Source organism: Brassica napus, chromosome C9 (assembly GCF_020379485.1).
Source record: "Brassica napus cultivar Da-Ae chromosome C9, Da-Ae, whole genome shotgun sequence".
In the NCBI taxonomy this organism is placed as follows: Eukaryota; Viridiplantae; Streptophyta; class Magnoliopsida; order Brassicales; family Brassicaceae; genus Brassica; species Brassica napus.
In genome coordinates, this window is record NC_063452.1 from 45,627,823 (window position 1) to 45,647,405 (window position 19,583).

General features: G+C 43.1%; 1 protein-coding gene across 1 annotated transcript; it reads left to right on the forward strand.

The window, feature by feature from the left end:
• The first annotated feature begins 73 nt into the window (after positions 1-73).
• Positions 74-11,507, forward strand: LOC125592681. Its single transcript, XM_048768037.1, has 5 exons — positions 74-3,712; positions 6,204-6,623; positions 6,684-7,013; positions 7,437-7,690; positions 11,147-11,507. The coding sequence occupies exons 1-5, from the start codon at positions 125-127 to the stop codon at positions 11,505-11,507; spliced, it is 4,953 nt and encodes a 1,650-aa protein (XP_048623994.1). The 5' UTR covers positions 74-124.
• The last annotated feature ends 8,076 nt before the right edge of the window (positions 11,508-19,583 follow it).

Genomic DNA, 19,583 nt, shown 5'->3' on the forward strand with positions numbered 1-19,583 from the left:
AGAGAGCTTGCTGAGCACATTCTACCGTGGTGCTCTTCCTAAGTACAGGGCCAGACTGGATACAGCTAGTAATGGATTCTTCTTGGGGAGAACTGAGGAGGATGCAGAGGAGCTGGTTGACAACATGGTTAAGAGTGATGCAGTCTACAGTGGAGACCACGACAGAGGCAGTAGATCTGATGATAAGCAAACGAGGAAGGAGTTGAAAGCTCTACAAGATAAGATAGACATCCTCCTTGCTGATAAAGCTACCCAAGAGCAGCTGCACTTTGTTGGCAACCCAACCCAAGAGACACCAGCTGTTGTCCATGAAGTTGAAGGTTTGGAAGGTCAGGAAGAGCTGTGTTTCATCAACAACAATGGTAGCTGGTACAAGAAAGAGCCCAACTTTCAGTACAACAACTACCAACAGAAATCCTATTCCAACAACCAACAGAGTGGTTACCAGCCTCGAAACAATCAGCAAGGCAGCTATCAACCACAGCAAAACCCTCCTCCTGGTTTCAACAACAAAGGCAACAATTCTTCCCAACAACAATCTAATCCCTCTACCTCCACCCCTCAAGTCAGCAGCACTGATGCTCTACTGAAACAAATCCTGGAATCTCAAACAAGAAGTGAGAAGCATGTTGGCTATGAGTTGAAGAATCTTCACTCAAAGATTGATGGGAGCTACAATGAGCTCAACAACAAGTTCAGAGCTTTGGAGAACCAGTTTGCTGCCATGAACACTCAACAAAATCGCCAACAAGGTTCTCTACCTGGAAAGTCTGAGCAAAACCCCAAGGAAACCATGAAAGCTATCACTCTCAGGAGTGGTAAGGAGTTACCTCAGAGAGCTCTCACCAAGGATGCTGAGAAACAAAGTGAGGGGGTTGCCATCACCATAGATGATGAAGTGGTGATTGTTGATGAGAAGATCAATGACGAGATCTTGGAAAAGATAGTGGAAGCCAAAGGAAAAGGAAAGGTTGGAGAAGAGAAGAAAACAGTTAAAGATGGTGAAGTTGTCACTCCTGCAAGTGAAAGTTCTTTTGTTCCTCCTGCCTATGAACCTAAGCTTCCATTCCCAGGTCGATTCAAGAGGCAGTTGCTAGAGAAGTACAAAGCTCTGTTTGACAAGCAAATGAGTGAAGTCCAGGTCACAATGCCCATTATTGATGCTTTCATGCTGATTCCTCAGTACAGTAAGTTCCTAAAAGATGCTGTAGCTGCAAAGAAGAAAGAGATGGAGGGCATGGTGATTCTCACTCATGAGTGCAGTGCTATCATTCAGAGGCTGGTCATACCAAAGAAGCTAGAAGATCCAGGATGCTTCACATTACCTTGTGCTCTTGGGCCTATGGTATTCGATAGGTGTCTCTGCGATTTGGGAGCTAGTGTCAGCTTGATGCCCCTATCTGTTGCTAAGAAGCTCGGTTTCACTCAGTACAAGAAGTGTAGACTTTCTCTGGTATTGGCTGATCGTTCAGTTAAGTACCCTGTGGGTATCTTAGAGGACCTCCCAGTGATGGTTGGAAATTATGAGATCCCTACAGACTTTGTAGTGCTTGAAATGGGTGAAGAAGCTCAAGACCCTTTAATCCTTGGAAGGCCTTTCTTAGCCACAGCTGGAGCCATTGTTAATGTGAAAGAAGGCAAGATTGATCTCCATCTGGGTAAAGGGCACGTTCTCCATTTCGACATCAAGGAGGTAATGAGGAGGCCAACAGTTCAAGGGCAGGTGTTCTACATTGAAGAGATGGACGCCCTTGCTGATGAAATCCTTGAAGAGTTGTCACTAGAGGACCCTCTACAGCATGCTTTGACTGTAGAGAAAGAGGCTGAGGTGGTTGAGAACCTGGAGAGTACTGCCTATGGGATGATGCTGGATTCACACCAGGGGTTTTTCAGTGAGGATCAGTACGAGGAGCTTCCCCAGATGGTTCACCAAGAAGTCTCAGTCACTCAACAAGAGGACAACCAGCAAGATGACTGGAGTGAACTTAAGGCACCTAAAGTGGAGCTTAAACCTCTTCCCCATGGTGTAAGGTATGCATTTCTTGGTCCTAATGAAACTTACCCTGTCATTGTGAGTAGTGAACTTACTGAAAGTGAGCTATCTGAACTTTTGAGAACACTTAAAAGATTTAGAAAGGCAATAGGTTACTCACTAGATGACATCAAGGGGATATCACCCTCTCTGTGCATGCATAGGATACATCTTGAGGATGAATCAATGACTTCTATCGAGCATCAAAGAAGGTTAAATCCTAACCTGAAGGATGTTGTAAAGAAAGAGATTCTTAAACTCCTAGATGCTGGTGTTATTTACCCTATCTCAGATTCTAAATGGGTATCACCTGTGCATGTTGTACCAAAGAAAGGTGGTATCACTGTGATTAAGAATGACAAGGATGAATTGATACCAACAAGAACCATCACAGGTCATAGAATGTGCATTGATTACCGAAAACTAAACTCTGCATCTAGAAAGGATCATTTTCCATTACCATTTATTGATCAGATGCTTGAGAGACTTGCAAATCACCCATTCTATTGTTTCCTTGATGGGTATTCAGGATTTTTCCAAATCCCCATACATCCCAATGATCAAGAGAAAACGACATTCACATGTCCCTATGGTACCTTTGCATATCGAAGGATGCCATTTGGTCTATGTAATGCTCCAGCCACCTTTCAAAGGTGCATGATGTCAATTTTCTCTGATCTGATTGAGGATGTTGTGGAGGTATTTATGGATGATTTCTCTGTCTATGGATCTTCGTTTTCTGCTTGTTTGTCAAATTTGTGCAGGGTCCTACAGAGATGTGAAGACACCAACCTTGTGCTGAATTGGGAGAAGTGTCACTTCATGGTCAAGGAAGGGATTGTGCTAGGACACAAGATTTCAGAGAAGGGGATTGAGGTGGATAAAGCCAAAATCGATGTTATGGTTGGTCTGCCTCCACCAAAGACAGTGAAAGACATCCGGAGTTTTCTTGGCCATGCTGGATTCTACAGGAGGTTCATCAAGGATTTCTCCTTGATAACTAGACCTTTGACCAGGCTGCTGTGCAAGGAAGCTACCTTCAGTTTTGATGTGGAATGCCTACAAGCTTTCAAGAAGCTAAAAGGTGAACTCGTTAGTGCCCCAATTGTCCAGCCACCTGATTGGGATCTTCCTTTTGAGATCATGTGTGACGCCAGTGACTATGCTGTGGGAGCTGTTTTGGGGCAGAAGAAAGATGGCAAAACCCATGTGATCTACTATGCCAGCCAAACCCTCAATGATGCTCAGATGAGGTATGCCACAACAGAGAAAGAGATGCTGGCAATTGTTTTTGCCTTTGAGAAGTTCAGGAGCTACTTGGTTGGGTCTAAAGTCATTGTCTACACCGATCATGCTGCCTTGAGACACCTTTTGGCCAAGAAGGATGCAAAACCCAGGCTTTTGAGGTGGATCCTTTTGCTCCAAGAGTTTGATATGGAAATCAAAGACAAACCCGGAGTTGAGAATGGAGTAGCTGATCATTTGTCCAGGTTGAGGGTAGAGTCTGGTATCCCTATTGACGAAGGACTTCCTGAGGAGCAGATCATGGCTATCGAAGCAGTGATAGCAGTCTGTGAGACTGGTAGGAAGCTGGAAGAAGTCCAAGCAACAGAGGAGAAAGAACCTTGGTATGCCGATTTAGTGAACTACCTAGCCACAGGAAGAGAACCTCTGAATCTTGTGGGCTATGCCAAGAAGAAGTTCTATAAGGATGTGAAAAGATACTACTGGGATGAGCCCTACCTCTACATTCTCTGCAAGGATCAGCTTTATAGGAGAGTGGTTGCAAATGAGGAGATTGATGGGATCCTTGCACAGTGTCATGGATCATCCTATGGAGGTCACTTTGCCACCTTCAAAACAGTTGCAAAAGTATTACAAGCTGGATTCTGGTGGCCACATATGTTCAAGGATACACAAGACTTTGTTTCGAAGTGTGATTCTTGCCAAAGAAGAGGAAACATCACCAAGAGGAATGAGATGCCTCAAAATCCAATCCTTGAAGTTGAAGTGTTTGATGTCTGGGGTATTGACTTCATGGGACCATTTCCATCATCTTTTGGCAACAAATATATCCTTGTGGCTGTTGATTATGTCTCCAAATGGGTGGAAGCCATTGCAAGCCCCACCAATGATGCTAGAGTTGTAATCAAGATGTTCAAGAGCATCATCTTCCCAAGGTTTGGAGTTCCAAGAGTTGTAATCAGTGATGGAGGTTCCCACTTCATTAACAAACTGCTTGAGGGACTTCTCAAGAAGAACGGTGTGAAGCACAAGGTGGCAACTCCTTATCATCCCCAAACAAGTGGCCAAGTTGAGATTTCTAACAGGGAGATCAAATCTATTCTGGAGAAGATTGTGGGGATTACAAGGAAGGATTGGTCCAATAAGCTTGACGATGCACTTTGGGCTTATAGGACAGCGTACAAGACACCACTGGGCACCACACCTTTCAACCTAGTGTATGGGAAAGCTTGCCATCTGCCAGTGGAGCTTGAGTACAAGGCACTATGGGCAATAAAGTTGCTGAACTTTGACATCAAGAGTGCCAAGGAGAAAAGGCTCTTTCAGCTACACGAGCTTGATGAGATAAGAATGGATGCTTTTGAGAACTCAAGAATCTACAAGGAGAAGACTAAGGCTTTCCATGACAAGAATATCCTGAAGAGAGAGTTTAAAGAAGGAGATCAAGTTCTTCTCTACAACTCTAGGCTGAAGTTGTTTCCAGGAAAGCTTAAGTCAAGGTGGTCCGGTCCTTTCAAAGTCAAGGAGGTTAGGCCATATGGAGCAATAGTTTTGTGGAGCACTGATGGAAGAGACTTCACAGTCAATGGACAAAGGGTTAAGCTCTACATGGCTACTGCACCAGAGGAAGATGGGGTTTCAACTCCACTGTCTGATCCTACCCCGGCCTAATCTAAAAGGAGGCAAAGTCAAGCTCGGGACTTAAAACAAGCTCACTTGGGAGGAAGTCCCATGCGTATCCTTGTATATATTGCATTAGTATTTTCATTTTTCATCTTATTGCATAAAAAAAAAAAGAGAGAAGTTGTGTGCAGGTGCTTGATCGGTTCAGTTTTGAGCAGGAGTCGTGCGTGGGAGCGAGGTCTCACAGCGACACCTCAAGGTCGCTCCAGCTGGGAGCGAGGTCTCGAGAGTGACACTCCAAGGTCGCTCGCGTTTTCGTCGCCGGATCAAGAAAAATCGCCTCAGAGCTAGGTCTCAGAGCGAGGTCGAAAGGTCGCTCCAGCTGGGAGCGACACCTCGGAGTCGCTCGCGGTTTCGACGAAACGGAGCTCAAAAAAAAAAAAAAAAAAACTGACCCGGAGCGACGTCCTAGAGCGACACCTTGAAGTCGCTCCAGCTCAGAGCGAGGTTTCTAGAGCGACACTCCAAGGTCGCTCGCGGTTTAGTCGAAACACGACGCGAGGAAACGACTCGGGAGCGACCTCTCCCAGCGACACCCTCACGTCGCTCCCGAACCGGTCCAGGTAAGTTTCCTAACTCTAAACCCCGGTTTAATTCAAGTAAACCGACCCTAACCACCCTAGACCGAACCGGACGACCCTAAACCTACCCCAACCCCCGCGACTCCATCTCTATCACTCTCCCCTCCTCTCACAAACTCACAAACTCTCTCAAACTCACCCACACCAAAATTCCCAAAACCTTCTCAATTCTCACCCAAATCAACTAGTTCTTGTTTCTAAATCCAAGCTTTCGCCCCTGTAGTCTATTCTTCACTACCCATTCACCATTTCCTTTCATCCAGAGCAAGGTATTGAGTTTTTAAATTCAAATTCGTAGGTCCATGAACCCTAGAATTTGAAAGTCGAAATTTGGTCCTTTTCTTGCTAGATTGTGGTGAAATAGACTAGGGAAAGTTTATCTATCAAGTTGGGTTGTTGAATTAATGGTGAAATTGAGTTTAAATTGCACTTTGGCAAAATTAGGGTTCATGGATTTGGGGGTTTTTCGAATTTGATCTTAATTGGGTGTGTTTGTGGGTGGACTAGATGCGTTAAGATGTTACATTGTTGCATTGTGTTGAACTTGAGTTTAAACTGAAAAATTCACCTGTTAAGTTCACTTTTGCAAAATTTTCACTTGCAAAGTCTTGCTTTTCTTTACTTCCATCTACTTATCCCTTTCCAAGTTTGTAATTTTTCAGGTGAAAATGGTTAAGAAGACAAAGGGAAGGTTGGAAGCTGAGAGGCAAGAAGCCGAAAGTCAAGAGTTTGCACTAAGAGGAAAAGCTTTAACCAGCGAGCCAACTGGCTCAGGGACGCAGAGGACTGTGCGACAGCAGACGTTGGCTGCAAGGAAATCGAAAGAACACGAGAAGAGGGCAGGGAAAAGTGTACCAGTTCCCACCCATGAGGAAGGTGAAACTGAGAGTGAAGATGAGCCGGCACCTACGAAGAAAGCCAAGATGTCAAAGGGCAAAGGGGTTGCTGTTGATCGAGACAGAGCGAAAACTCCATCTGTGGAGGAGCTATATGATCATTTGAAGAATGGAGTCACTTGGGCTCCAACCAGGTTTGCCGACCTCGATTTGCTGAAGGAGTTGGGTCTAGAGTCTGATATTGAGGCGATGCTGGGACATTTGAAGATGCCAAAACTCCTCACCATGGCTTATCCTTTCTACAAGGATGTCACTTGTCAGTTCCTATCCTCTCTTGTGGTCACTTACCACGACACGGCGCATGTGAGACAAGGATGGGGAAAAATCAGGTTCAAGGTCAATGGAAGAGAATACAACATGAACTTCAAGGACATTGGGAGGGTCATGGGGTTCCAAGACCTAGAAGACCACTCACTTCCCAAGTGTGAGAACCTCCCCACAGAGCTCTGGAAGTTGATCACTGGAAACAAGCACTCTACCGGGGCGGACAAGAACTCACACATCCGACACCCGTCTGTACGCTACCTCCACAGATTGCTAGTCCATGCTTTTTACCCACGGAAGCAAGCTGGTACGGTTACTGAGGAAGACATGCGACTGCTCTGTCCGGCTATCCGTCCCTACGCTCAACCTGGAGTGTTACCCCTTCCCAGCACTGACATCTATGCTACCTTTGGGATGGTCAGTTTCTTTGTGGGCCGTCTCGAGCACTACAGAGACTGGGCGTGGTACACCACTGATTCGCGCCCAAAGATGGGGATAGGCGGAATGATCACACCACTGCTCCAATTTCTGAATGTTCCCTTGGGAAAGGACGCAGCGGGGCCTAGGTTCATTGATGGCACCTACTTGAGGATTGCCACCTATTTCAGTGGGATGTATGGGAAGGACTACGTCTACCACTACTACTTGCAGGGCAAGCCAGTCGAGGTGGTTCTTCCAAACCGGAACCTGACGAGTTTAGAGATACCTGGAGCTGTCAGCTTCAACATTCCCCAGGAGTACTTTCTCGGAGAACACGGGCCTCTCGATCCAATTCAAGCAGCTCCATCAAGGAAAAGGAGTGTCCCTACGCAACCTGATTCGCCTGTTGCAGACACATCTGAGCATATCTATGGACCTCCGCGCTACTACTTCAAGCCCCATGACGGAGTCCTTCCCCCTGGAGCTCTCCGTGATGCTCATGACCACATTGGTCGTCTCCAGAGGTGGAACAAAGCTCAGGACAGAACGATAGAAAAGCTGAAGGATAAGTGCAAGGCGCTCAGCAAGACTGTGAAGAAGCAGGCAAAGACTTCAGCCAAGTTCATGAAGAAAGTAGCTGATGTCTTAACTAGGGGAGGAATAGCTGGATGTAGCTCAGCCGATTTCGCTTTCGCGAACACCTCAAACCCCCAGCCTCCACCCCCGCCTGATGCTCTTGGCTTCCCCCTCACTGCTGCGCAGCTTCAGCGTAAGTGGAGGAACCCACCCACTCAACCTTCCACTTCCGGCAACAAATCCCCATCCCTCGCTTCTTCAGACAGTGAGGACGAGATTGACGAGGTTGAGAGCCAACCATGGTATGGAGGCTCCGGTTCAGCATCCGGTGGTTACTACACCACCTTCCCTCCTGACGACGACGATGCTGGGGCATCTGCCCCCACCTACTATCCATAGGAGGTACTTCTTTCTCTCCCTTGTATATACCATTTCATTTTTGCATATTAGTTTTCTTCTCGGTATCTCTCTCTTTCCTTGACCACACAGAGACTGTGTATCTCAAGTTTGGGGGAGGTACCAAGCATTTGATCATGTTTGCTTTGATTGTGTTTCATTTGAGTCATGCATTGCACACCTATTTGCAAAAAAAAAAAAAAAAAAAAAAAAAAGATTTTTCATTTAGTTTGCATCATTTGCACCATTAGGAGAGTCTAGAGCATATAGGTTGCATTCACTTGCATTGGGAGCAATGATTTTAAATGCCTTGTAAAGAACACTACGTTGCACCTGAGTAGCCATGCACCTCTCGAAAAGACTTGTATGTTTCGAGCCTTGAAAACTCTTCTTGAAACTTGTTGATTGTAGAAACTCAGTCTTTGAAGCCAGCTACAACCTTATTTGAACTGAATGAACTTAATGCTTCTTGCTTAGGGTCTCTTGTGTACTGAGTCATGGCTATACACACTTGAGTTGTCACATCTTTTATGCCATTCTTTTTGACAAACTCTAGTGGTAGACCACTCCCAAAACCTTTCCTTCCTTTTAAGCTTTCATTGTTTGATGAGTGAGGCCTTCTTCGGAAAGTTTTACATGTGCATAATGTTGAGAGTATCGGGAACGACAATGCTTGATCTTCATTTTTGCTGGATTGGACACTCTATTGTCTAGCTATAGGTGGGAGGGTGAGCGTTGTAATCATGATTTGGGAGAAATAAAAAGGATAGATTCTTGTGCTCAAGTGAATTGATTTATTGGGATAAGTAGAGAACCTCCAGCTCTAGTTTTGAAAAGTCTTGGCCCCCAACCTAAAAAAAAAAAAAAAAAAAAAAAAAAAAAAAAAAAAAAAAAAAAAAAAAAAAAAAAAAAAAAAAGGGCTAGCAAAGTTGTTAGGAGCTGAGAGACATTTTGAGGTTGTGAAAAATCCCTTATAGATTTCAAGGAAAAAGAGCTGATGTTTTTAGAATCTTTTGGTGAGAGGTGTGAGTTGGGTTTGACATTTGAGAGTGAATGTGTAACTTATATGTTTGGGAAAAGGGTAGAACAATGGAGATTGAGCATTGTATGCATGAGTTGGTCCCTTTCTTAGATATATTATGTGCAATGTCAAGGCTACTTGTTTTGAGAGTAAACCACCTTAAAGATCATATGTTTTGAACCTCTTGAATCACTTGAATAAAAGCCTTCCCTTACCCAACCAAATGACTTGGACCAACTGACCATTTGCAAGAATTCACTTGATATCTTATGCTTAATGAATGTGAGAGTTGGCAGATTTGAATGTGTGGATGCTTGATGATGAGTGTAGGGACAAAAGGAGTTGAGATAGGCCTAGAGAAGCTAGAGTGTAATAAGAGAGTGTGCTAATTGTGTTTGCTAGTGGTGTTTCTTTTGGCTATGAGCTCCCACCTTCAACCTCTCTCCCTATGAGTTCTAGAAAGTTCACTTGTGGACAAGTAAAGAACAAGTTTGGGGGAGTTGATATCTTGCATATTTCTATTGTTTTATCCATTCATCCATGTGCATTTTGATCATATAGATTAGGATTTAGCCATGTTTAGGTTGCATTTTGCATACATGAGTCCTTATCAGGTATTGGAGTACCACATGGAGTTCTTGGAGACACTTGGAGGCATTTGGAGCTCAAAAAGGAGTGTTTAGAGTGGTCATTGGGCGAGCAAGGCATGGGAGCGACCAGTCCGGAGCGACACCACCAAGTCGCTCTGATCACCCTACTGGAGCGACCTAACCAGAGCGACAGGGAGAAGTCGCTCGCGGTTTCATCACTCGGAGACGCGAGAACGAGCCCGGAGCGACCTCTCGGAGCGACACAGCGAGGTCGCTCCAGCTGGGAGCGACGTTATGGGAGCGACAGGGAGAAGTCGCTCGCGGTTTCATCACCCGGAGACGCGAGAACGAACCCGGAGCGACCTCTCGCAGCGACACAGCGAGGTCGCTCCCGAAGCCTAGAGCGACTTGTCGGAGCGACGGGCTGAGGTCGCTGCGCGTTTTATTTCTACTCGAACTTGTGATTTCTCAAGGGCCTTTTGGTCATTTCATTATGCACGTTTTTATTTTCTAAACCTATGTTTTAATACTCTAGGAGCCACCAAAGGGGGGATCATCTTTGTTCTTAGAAAAAACCACCAAAAACCTTTGGAAAGTCATCTCTTTGAATCAATTGATCAGTTTATTATTGAGAATTCTGTGTTCTTATCTATTTCCTGTGTTTCTCTACATGATTAATCTGAAATCCAACATGGGTTTGAGAGGAATCATGGAGATTAGTGAGTAATCACCTTTTGAATTCATGGGTTAGGGAGATTGAGGGTGATTAGGTTAGAACTAGGATGTTTTAGTGTAGATCATTCATATTTCCTTGCTAGTAGAGTGAGCATAAAGCATCTTCTGAGTTGGCCACTGAGTAGTTGAACCTTAGGCATTTCCCCCCCGAAAGGTGTTCGAGGAAATGCCCGAGACAACTCTTCTTAGCTTTTAGCATACTTTGCCAAAGACATTTGTTGTTAGAGGTGCTAAGATAGCCATTGGACTTGCTAGTTATGATTGCTTTCATATTATTCAACCAAAGACATTTGATGTTTGAATTGTGTTAAGTAAATGAACATTCATCTAGACATAGAGTTTGTTTAGGATTGTGTCCAAGCTTAAGGTTAATAGATTGATTGATCGTTTGCCATCTTTAGTTCGAAACTTGATCACCCGAGGTCTAATCCCTATATCCATGAGTTCTCTTTTCCAATAGTTAAGAAAGTATCATTTAGTTATTTCTTTTAATTAGTCATAGTTTAAAAACTCATCTAAATCATTGGTTGCACTTAGATTAAGTGATACTTGCATTCTCGGTGCTTTGATATCTCTCAGAACTGGTTCGACAATCATTTATACTACAGCATTTGTCTTAGGAGCCTTGAAAACTCCTAACATCATGCGCTTCGTGACGCTCATGATCACATTGGCCGACTTCAGCGATGGAACAAGGCATAAGACAGAACAATCGAAAAGCTGAAGGACAAGTGCAAGGCGCTGAGCACGACGGTGAAGAAGCAAGCAAAGACTTCAGCCAAGTTCATGAAGAAGGTGGCCGATGTCTTGACCAGAGGAGGAATAGCTGGATGTAGCTCAGCGGACTTCGCCTTCGCGAACACATCAGTCCCCCAGCCCCCACCTCAGCCCACTGATCTTGGTTTCCCACTCACTGATAGACAGCTCCAGCGAAAATGGAGGAACCCACCCACTCAGCCTTCCACCTCTGGAAACAAGTCTCCATCCCTAGCCTCTTCAGAAAGTGAGGCCGAGATTGAAGAGGTTCAGAGGTTACTACACCACGTTCCCACCGGACGACGACGATGATGGGGCATCTGCCCCCACTCACTATCCTTGAAGGTACTTCTCTACTTTCCCTTGTATATACCATTTCGTTTTTGCATATTAGTTTTCTCTTTTTGGGTATCTCTCTCTCCTTGACAACACATAGACTGTGTCATTTAAGTTTGGGGGAGGTACCAAGTATTTGATCATGTTTGCTTTGATGTTGTTTCATTTAGTCATCCATTGCATACCTATTTGCATAAAAAAAAAAAAATTTTAAAAATTTTAAAAACACAAAAAAAAAAATCATTTAGTTTGCATCATTTGCATTTCTAGGAGAGTCTAGAGCATATAGGTTGCATTTACTTGCATTGGGAGCAATGATTTGAAATGCCTTGTAAAGAACATTACTTTGCACCTGAGTAGCTTATGCACCTCTCAAAAAGACTTGTATGCTTCGAGCCTTGAAAACTCTTCCTGAAACTTGTTGATTGTTGAAACTCAACCTTTGAAGCCAACTACAACCTTGTTTGAACTGAACGAACTTAATGCTTCTTGCTTATGGTCCCTTGTGTACTGAATCATGGATATACATACTTGAGTTGTCACATCCTTTATGCCAATCTTTTTGACAAACTCGAGTGGTACACCATTCCCAAAACTCTTGCCTCCTTTTGAGCTTTCATTATTTGATGAGTGAGGCCTTTTTTCGGAAAGCCTTACATGTGCATAATGTTGAGAGTATCGGGAACGACAATGCTTGGTCTTCATTCTTGCTAGATTAGGCACTCTATTGTCTAGCTATAGGTGGGGGTGAGTGTTGTGACTATGGTTTGGAAGCATGAAAAGTTCGAAGGAAAAGAATAGACTCTTTGTGTTTAAATGGATAATCTTATTGGAATTAATAGATAAACGTCTAGCTCGAGTTTATGAAAAATCTTGGCCCTCGAAAAAAAAAGAGAATATAAAAGAGAAAAAAAGAAAAAAAAAATATATATAAAAAAAAAAAAGGGGCTAGCAAAGTTGTTTAGAGCTAAGATTTGTTTAGAAGTTGAGAAAATCCTTTATAGATTTCAAAGAAAAAGAGTTTTATGTGCAAAGTGCTCTTGGGATCTTTTGGTGAGAGATGAGAGTTGAGTTTGACATTGGGAAGTGATTGTGTAACTTGTATGTTTGGGAAAATGGTAGAACAATGGAGATTGAGCATTGTATGCATGAGTTGGTCTCTTTCTTAGATATATTATGTGCAATGTCAAGGCTACTTGTTTTGAGAGTAAACCACTTTAAAAGATCATGGATTTTGAACCTCTTGACCCACCTGAATAAAAGCTTTCCCTTACTCGACCAAATGATTTGGACCAATTGACCATTTGCAAGAATTCACTTAATGTTTTATGCTTAATGAATGTGAGAGTTGGTTGATTTGAATGTGTGGATGCTTGATGATGAGTATAACGGCAAAAGGAGTTGAGATAGGCCTAGAGAAGCTAGAGTATAATAAGAGAGAGTGTATTAATGCTGAATTTAGATGTCGATTTGAGTGCTTTGTGTGTTTCTTTTGGCTATGAGCTCTCACCTTCAAACCTCTCTCCCTATGAGTTCTAGAAAGTTCACTTGTAGACAAATAAAAGAACAAGTTTGGGGGAGTTGATATCTTGCATATTTCCATTGTCTTATCCATTCACCCATGTGCATTTTGATCATATAGATTAGGATTTAGCCACGTTTAGGTTGCATTTTGCATACATGAGTCTTTATCAGGTGTTGGAGTACCACATGGAGTTCTTGGAGGCATTTGGGTGCATTTGGAGCTCAAAAGAAGTGTTCTAGGTGATCATTGGACGAGCAGAGCATGGGAGCGACATCACGGAGTGACGCCATGAAGTCGCTCCAAACTACCTCTCAGAGCGACCTCGCTGGAGCGACCCCGAGAAGTCGCTCGCCATTTCATCCCGGTGGAAGCCGAAAACTGACCCGGAGCGACCTATCAGAGCGACCACTCCAGGTCGCTCCCGAAGCCCAGAGCGACTTGGCCAGAGTGACACCCCGAGGTCGCTCGCATTTCTATCGCGTGACGACAACACAATGGAGCCGGAGCGACCTCTCAGAGCGACCCACCGAGGTCGCTCCCGAAGCCCGGAGCGACTTGTCAGAGCGACGTGCCGAGGTTGTTCCGCTTCTATTTGTTTGGCCGAATTCATGTTTTCTAAGGGCTTTTTGGTCATTTCATTATGCACGTTTTTACTTTTCAAAAACCTATGTTTTAAGTACCTTTGGTAGCCACCAGGCAGGATTATCTTTTTGTTCTTAAGAAAAACCTTTGGAAAGTTCATCTCTCGAATCATTCTTGTTCATCTAGTTATTGCAATTCTGTGTTTCCAATTCATTGTTGTATCCCTCTGTATGATGAATCTGAAATCCAAAATGGGTTTAAGAGGAATCATGAAGAGTAGTGAGTAATCACCATTTGAATTCATGGGTTAGGAAGATTAATGGTGATTAGGTTAGAGCTAGGATGTTTTAGTGTAGATCATTCCAAAACCTTGCTAGTAGAGTAATCATAATGCATCTTCTGAGTTAGCTTCTCAAAAGTTGATCTTTAGGCATTTCCCACCCAAAAGGTGTTCGATGAAATGCCTGAAACAACTCTTCTAAGCTTTTAGCATATTTTGCCAAAGACATTTGTTGTTAGAAGTGCTAAGATAGCCTTAGACCTGTTAGTAATGATTGTTTCCATATTATTCAACCAAAGACATTTGTTGTTTGAAATGTGTTAGTAAATGAACACTCATCTAGACATAGAGTTTGTTTAAAATTGTGTCTAAGCTTAAGGTTGATAGTTTGATTGTTCGTCTGTCATCCTTAGTTCGAAACTTGATCACCCAATGTCTAATTCCTATGCCCATGAGTTCTCATTTTCCTTAGTTAAGAAAGTCAACTCATTTACGGCTTTTATTATTCTGAAACTGAATCAGCTTTATTCATTAGCTTAGAAATCATTTGAAATCACTGGTTGCACTTAGATTGAGTGAGTACTTGCATTCTCATTGCTTCGAATTCCCTTAGAATTGGTTCGACAATCATTTATACTACAACATTTGTCTTAGAAGCCTTGAAAACTCCTAACATCAATCACCCTCTCTGTTCCATGCAAATCCAACTCATCCGGCTCACACCAAAATATAGTTCCGTTTCTGCTAAGACAAAAGAGCAAGTTATCAATCATACACCAGTCCCTTGGCTTTCCTACCAGTTGTCCACGGTTCCCTGTCCCCCATTTACCTTCCCTCGGTGAGTAGTAAAAGGTTCTCTCCGTTTCATCCACTGCGTAAACCTTATGATCCCTCACCATACTGTCGTGGATATGCTTATTACCTCCCTTCCGTTTCGGCATCGGTGGCTAATTATCCCAAGTTTGAGTGTTTGGATCGAATACCTCTCCACAGTCATCATGAACATCGCAGCCTCCAAACACATAAATTTTCCCGTCTACCACACCAGCAGCCCGTAAGCTCGAGCCGCTCCCATGGAAGGGAAAGGGTGCCACACGTGAGTCCAACAATCCAAGCTCCAGACGTCGTAAGTGCGCTTCTCCCCGTCTATCAACCCACTGATTACATAGATGCCCGAGTCCAGAACCACAACGGAAGATGCTTCCACTGGCTGGGAGGGGAGCGAAGAGATCGGAGTTAGATCAGAGGCGTCTAGGGTTTTTCTACAACGGAGGATATACCAGCGTAAGCTTGGAACAGAAGTAGGGATTCGTAAGCATACGTAGACATATGTTTCAGTGCGACCAATCAGCGATCGGATCTTGTAAAGATCAGGAGATGCCACTAGAGAGCGATAACTTTTGGAGACCAGAGATAAGGCCGCCTGGTCTGATCTCCAGACTCTAGCCAGACAGTTCAGAACCAGATCATCTGACAAACATGATATCGGAGACGCCTCTTCCTTCCTCCACTACAAAAAAACAACGGTATTCTGACGGACATTCCGACGGAAAATGAAATCCTCGGAATATCCCGAAGAATTTCTGAGGAAATTTTGGGTTTCCTCGGAATTTCCTCGGAATATACCGACGGAATTCCGAGGAAATATCAATCCGTCGGAATATTCCGAGAAAATTCCGAGGAAAAATGTGTTCCTCGGAAAAAACCGATGAATTCCGAGGAAATATTATAGCCGTTGGAGAGCCGTTGGGGGATTTTACAAAATTCCGAGGAAATTCCGACGAACTAGCCTTTTCCGTCGGAATTTCCTCGGTCTGTCGGCAGGATTTAAACTATAAATACAAGCACTCCTCTTCCTCTTCATTCACTCCATATCTTCATCCTCCCTCTTACTCTATTTACACACGAATTTGATTCATAAAAAATATGTCTTCTTCAAATTATTTTCGTTCTTGGATCGATCGACCTCATTTGGATCCGAACACGAGATTGCTTACGGAAGAGTACCAACGAGGTATAACCGAATTCATGGGGTTAGTTCACCGACAACCGGAAACAAAAACAGGTATGTTAAGATGTCCTTGCTCTAATTGTAAAAATAGAAAGGTTATTAAAGAGTGGGATGTTTGGACTCATCTATATTTGAGTGGGTTTACACGAAGTTACAAAATTTGGTATCATCATGGGGAAACTGATTATGAACATGGTAGTACTAGCGAACCTCAGCCAGCGGTTAGATTAGAAGAACCAATTAGAACGGATGTAGATTATGGTGTAGGTACTGAGCAGATGGTAAATGATCATTTTAGAGGGGGAGATTTACCCAATGCACAAGCTAGGAGATTTTATGATATGTTGGATGCTGGAAAGCAACCATTGTACGAAGGTTGCAGAGATGGTCATTCAGCTTTATCATCTGCTACAAGATTGATGGGCATTAAAACAGATTATAATTTGGCTGAAGACTGTGTGGATGCGATTGCTGATTTTGTAAAAGGTATTCTACCCGAGGATAATGTAGCTCCTGGTTCATACTACGAGGTTCAGAAACTCGTAGCTGGTCTTGGTTTATCGTATCAGGTAATAGATGTATGCAGCGACAACTGCATGATTTATTGGAGGGCGGATGAACAGCGGGTTACATGCAAATTTTGTGGAAAGCCTCGTTATAATGATACGAGTGGAAGAGTTCCAGTGCCATATAAAAGGATGTGGTATTTACCTTTGACGGAAAGGTTGCAGAGGTTGTATCTGTCTGAACGCACAGCGCAACCAATGAGATGGCATGCGGAGCACTCAACAGATGGTGAGATCAGACATCCTTCAGATGCAAAAGCGTGGAAGCATTTCCAATCAAAGTATCCCGACTTTGCGTATGAGAGAAGAAATGTCTACCTTGGATTATGTACTGATGGTTTCAGTCCGTTTGGCAAGAGTGGAAGACAGTATTCTCTATGGCCCGTCATTCTTACACCATACAACCTACCCCCAAACTTGTGCTTGCGACGAGAGTTTTTGTTTCTCTCGATTCTCGTTCCCGGACCAGAGCATCCTAAGAGATCACTTGATGTGTTTCTTCAGCCACTAATATATGAGTTGCAACAACTATGGGCTCAAGGTGCTGAAACATACGATGTTTCGTGTAAAGAAAACTTTCAAATGCGGGCAGTACTAATGTGGACAATAAGTGATTTTCCAGCATATGGTATGTTGTCTGGATGGACAACGCATGGAAGGCTATCATGTCCATATTGTCAAGATAACACTGATGCTTTCCAACTAAAACACGGAAGGAAAACGTGTTGGTTTGACTGTCACAGGAGATTCCTACCACCTGATCATCCATATCGTAGGAGTAGGAATTTGTTTACGAAGAACAAGAGGGTGTTTGACAGTCCACCTCCGGAAATTTGTGGGAAATATTTGAAGATACAACTAAGAGATTTTGGTGCAGAAAGGACGCCAGACGTTTTCCGGTAGATGCTGTTGGAGAACTACATAACTGGCACAAAAAAAGTATTTTCTGGGATCTGCCATACTGGGAGGATCATCTGCTAAGGCATAATTTAGATGTCATGCATATTGAGAAGAACTTTTTTGACAATCTCATGAACACGCTCCTTAATGTTCAAGGTAAAACAAAGGATAATTTGAAGTCAAGACTGGATTTAGTCGATATATGTGCTCGTTCAGGACTTTATGTTGATGAGAATGGTAGAGCTCCTTTTCCCATATACCGACTTGATGCAGAGGGAAAAGATGCGTTCTTTGATTGGATTTCAAACGATGTGGAATTTCCAGACGGTTACGCATCAAATTTGCGTAACTGTATCGACATAAAGGAAGGAAAGTTTACTGGCTTGAAAAGCCACGATTGCCATGTAATGATGCAGCGCCTCCTTCCGTTCGCCTTCAAGGAACTATTAGAACGAAATGTTCATGAAGCAATTGCAGGGATAAGTGGTTTCTTCCGCGATTTATGCACGAGATCAGTGACTCTTGAAGGTATTGAAAATTTGAAGACTAACATAGCCGTGATTCAGAGCAACCTTGAGAAGATATTTCCTCCCTCATTTTTTGATGTTATGGAGCATCTTGTAATTCACCTGGCAAGAGAATTGGAACTTGGTGGTCCTGTGCAGTATAGATGGATGTATCTGTATGAGCGGTATATGTTCCATTTGAAGAAGATGGTGAAAAATTTAAGTAGGGTGGAAGGTTCTATAGTCGCACAGATGATCAATGAAGAAACTTCAAACTTTGCCGAGTACTACTTTCCAGCAGAAGTTCAGACCAAAAACAGAAGACCTGCTCGGCATGATGATAGAGGCGAACGGGCAACATATCATGTTACGGTTCCAGACATTTTCACAGACGTTGGACGACTTAGCGGAAAACCAAAGGACTGTCGACTTACTGAGCAGGAGCGCAGTCATTTGCAAACATATTTGCTCACCAACTGCGAAGACGTTCTTCAATATGAGAGGTAAATAAATGAGCTTACAAATTTTTATTTTAACAAGTTGAAATTTAAATCTTAATTAATTACATTATTGTCATCATATACAGGATTTTCATGGCAGAAAAGCGGTTCGAGTATAGATACGCCATAGAGGACGAACTAGAAGAAATGAAGCAGAGAGAATTTACTGGATGGATGTTTACTTATGTGAGTGCTTTAAACAAATTAAAATATATTTTATCACATATTTATACTAATTCACATTTATTGATATAACATATATATATGTGCTATTAATAGGTGTCTGCTGGTTTGGCCAGAGGTGAAACATTTGACGATTGGATACGTGAGATGGTCGTTGGACCAAACTTTGTTGTGAAGTCATATCCGAGATTTTGTACTCGAGGATATGCATTCACAACTCAGAAGAGGAGACGTTCGAGTACGACTTATGATGCTGGCGTTTGTTCTGCATCAGGAGATGATGTATACTACAGACACATACATGAGATTTTGGAAATCAAGTATTTGGGTATGGTTGGATTGCGCTGTACTGTTTTCTATTGTGATTGGCACGACAACACTCCAGATCGAGGTGTGAGAACAGATGCATTTGGTGTTACATCAGTAAATTCGAGGCGAAAGCTGCAATATTATGATCCTTTCATTCTTGCTTCTCATGCCGATCAGGTAATTAAATGTTAATTATTCAGAATGATTCATCATCATGTGTATTAATTTATAATTTTTCTAATAATTTTCTAAATGTTACAGGTTTGTTATATCAAGTACCCCCGGGTAAGGAACAGAGATGATCCATGGGTTACTGTTACAAGACTCAACCCGAGAGGCCGAGTTCAGGGAAGTTCTGAGCTGGAAGACCCACTACAACCAAGCACATCCGGCAACTTAAGTGCAGCAGAAGATTTAGCTGGAGTTGGCCTTGTAGTCGATTTAACCGACTTCGGAGAGGAAGCCGTCGTTCACGTAGAGGATGAACCAGTGATTGGAGAGTTTCATCAAGATCCAGATTCAGATTCATCTGGCGATGATGACTCGGAAACAGAATACCATTGATTTTTTTTTTTTTTTTTTTTTTAAGAAATACCGAGGAAATTCCGAGGAACACTTGATATAACCTCTTTCCTCGGATATTAGTTATTTGGTTTATCTAGCAAGGCAAAGCTGAATACGAATTAAAAA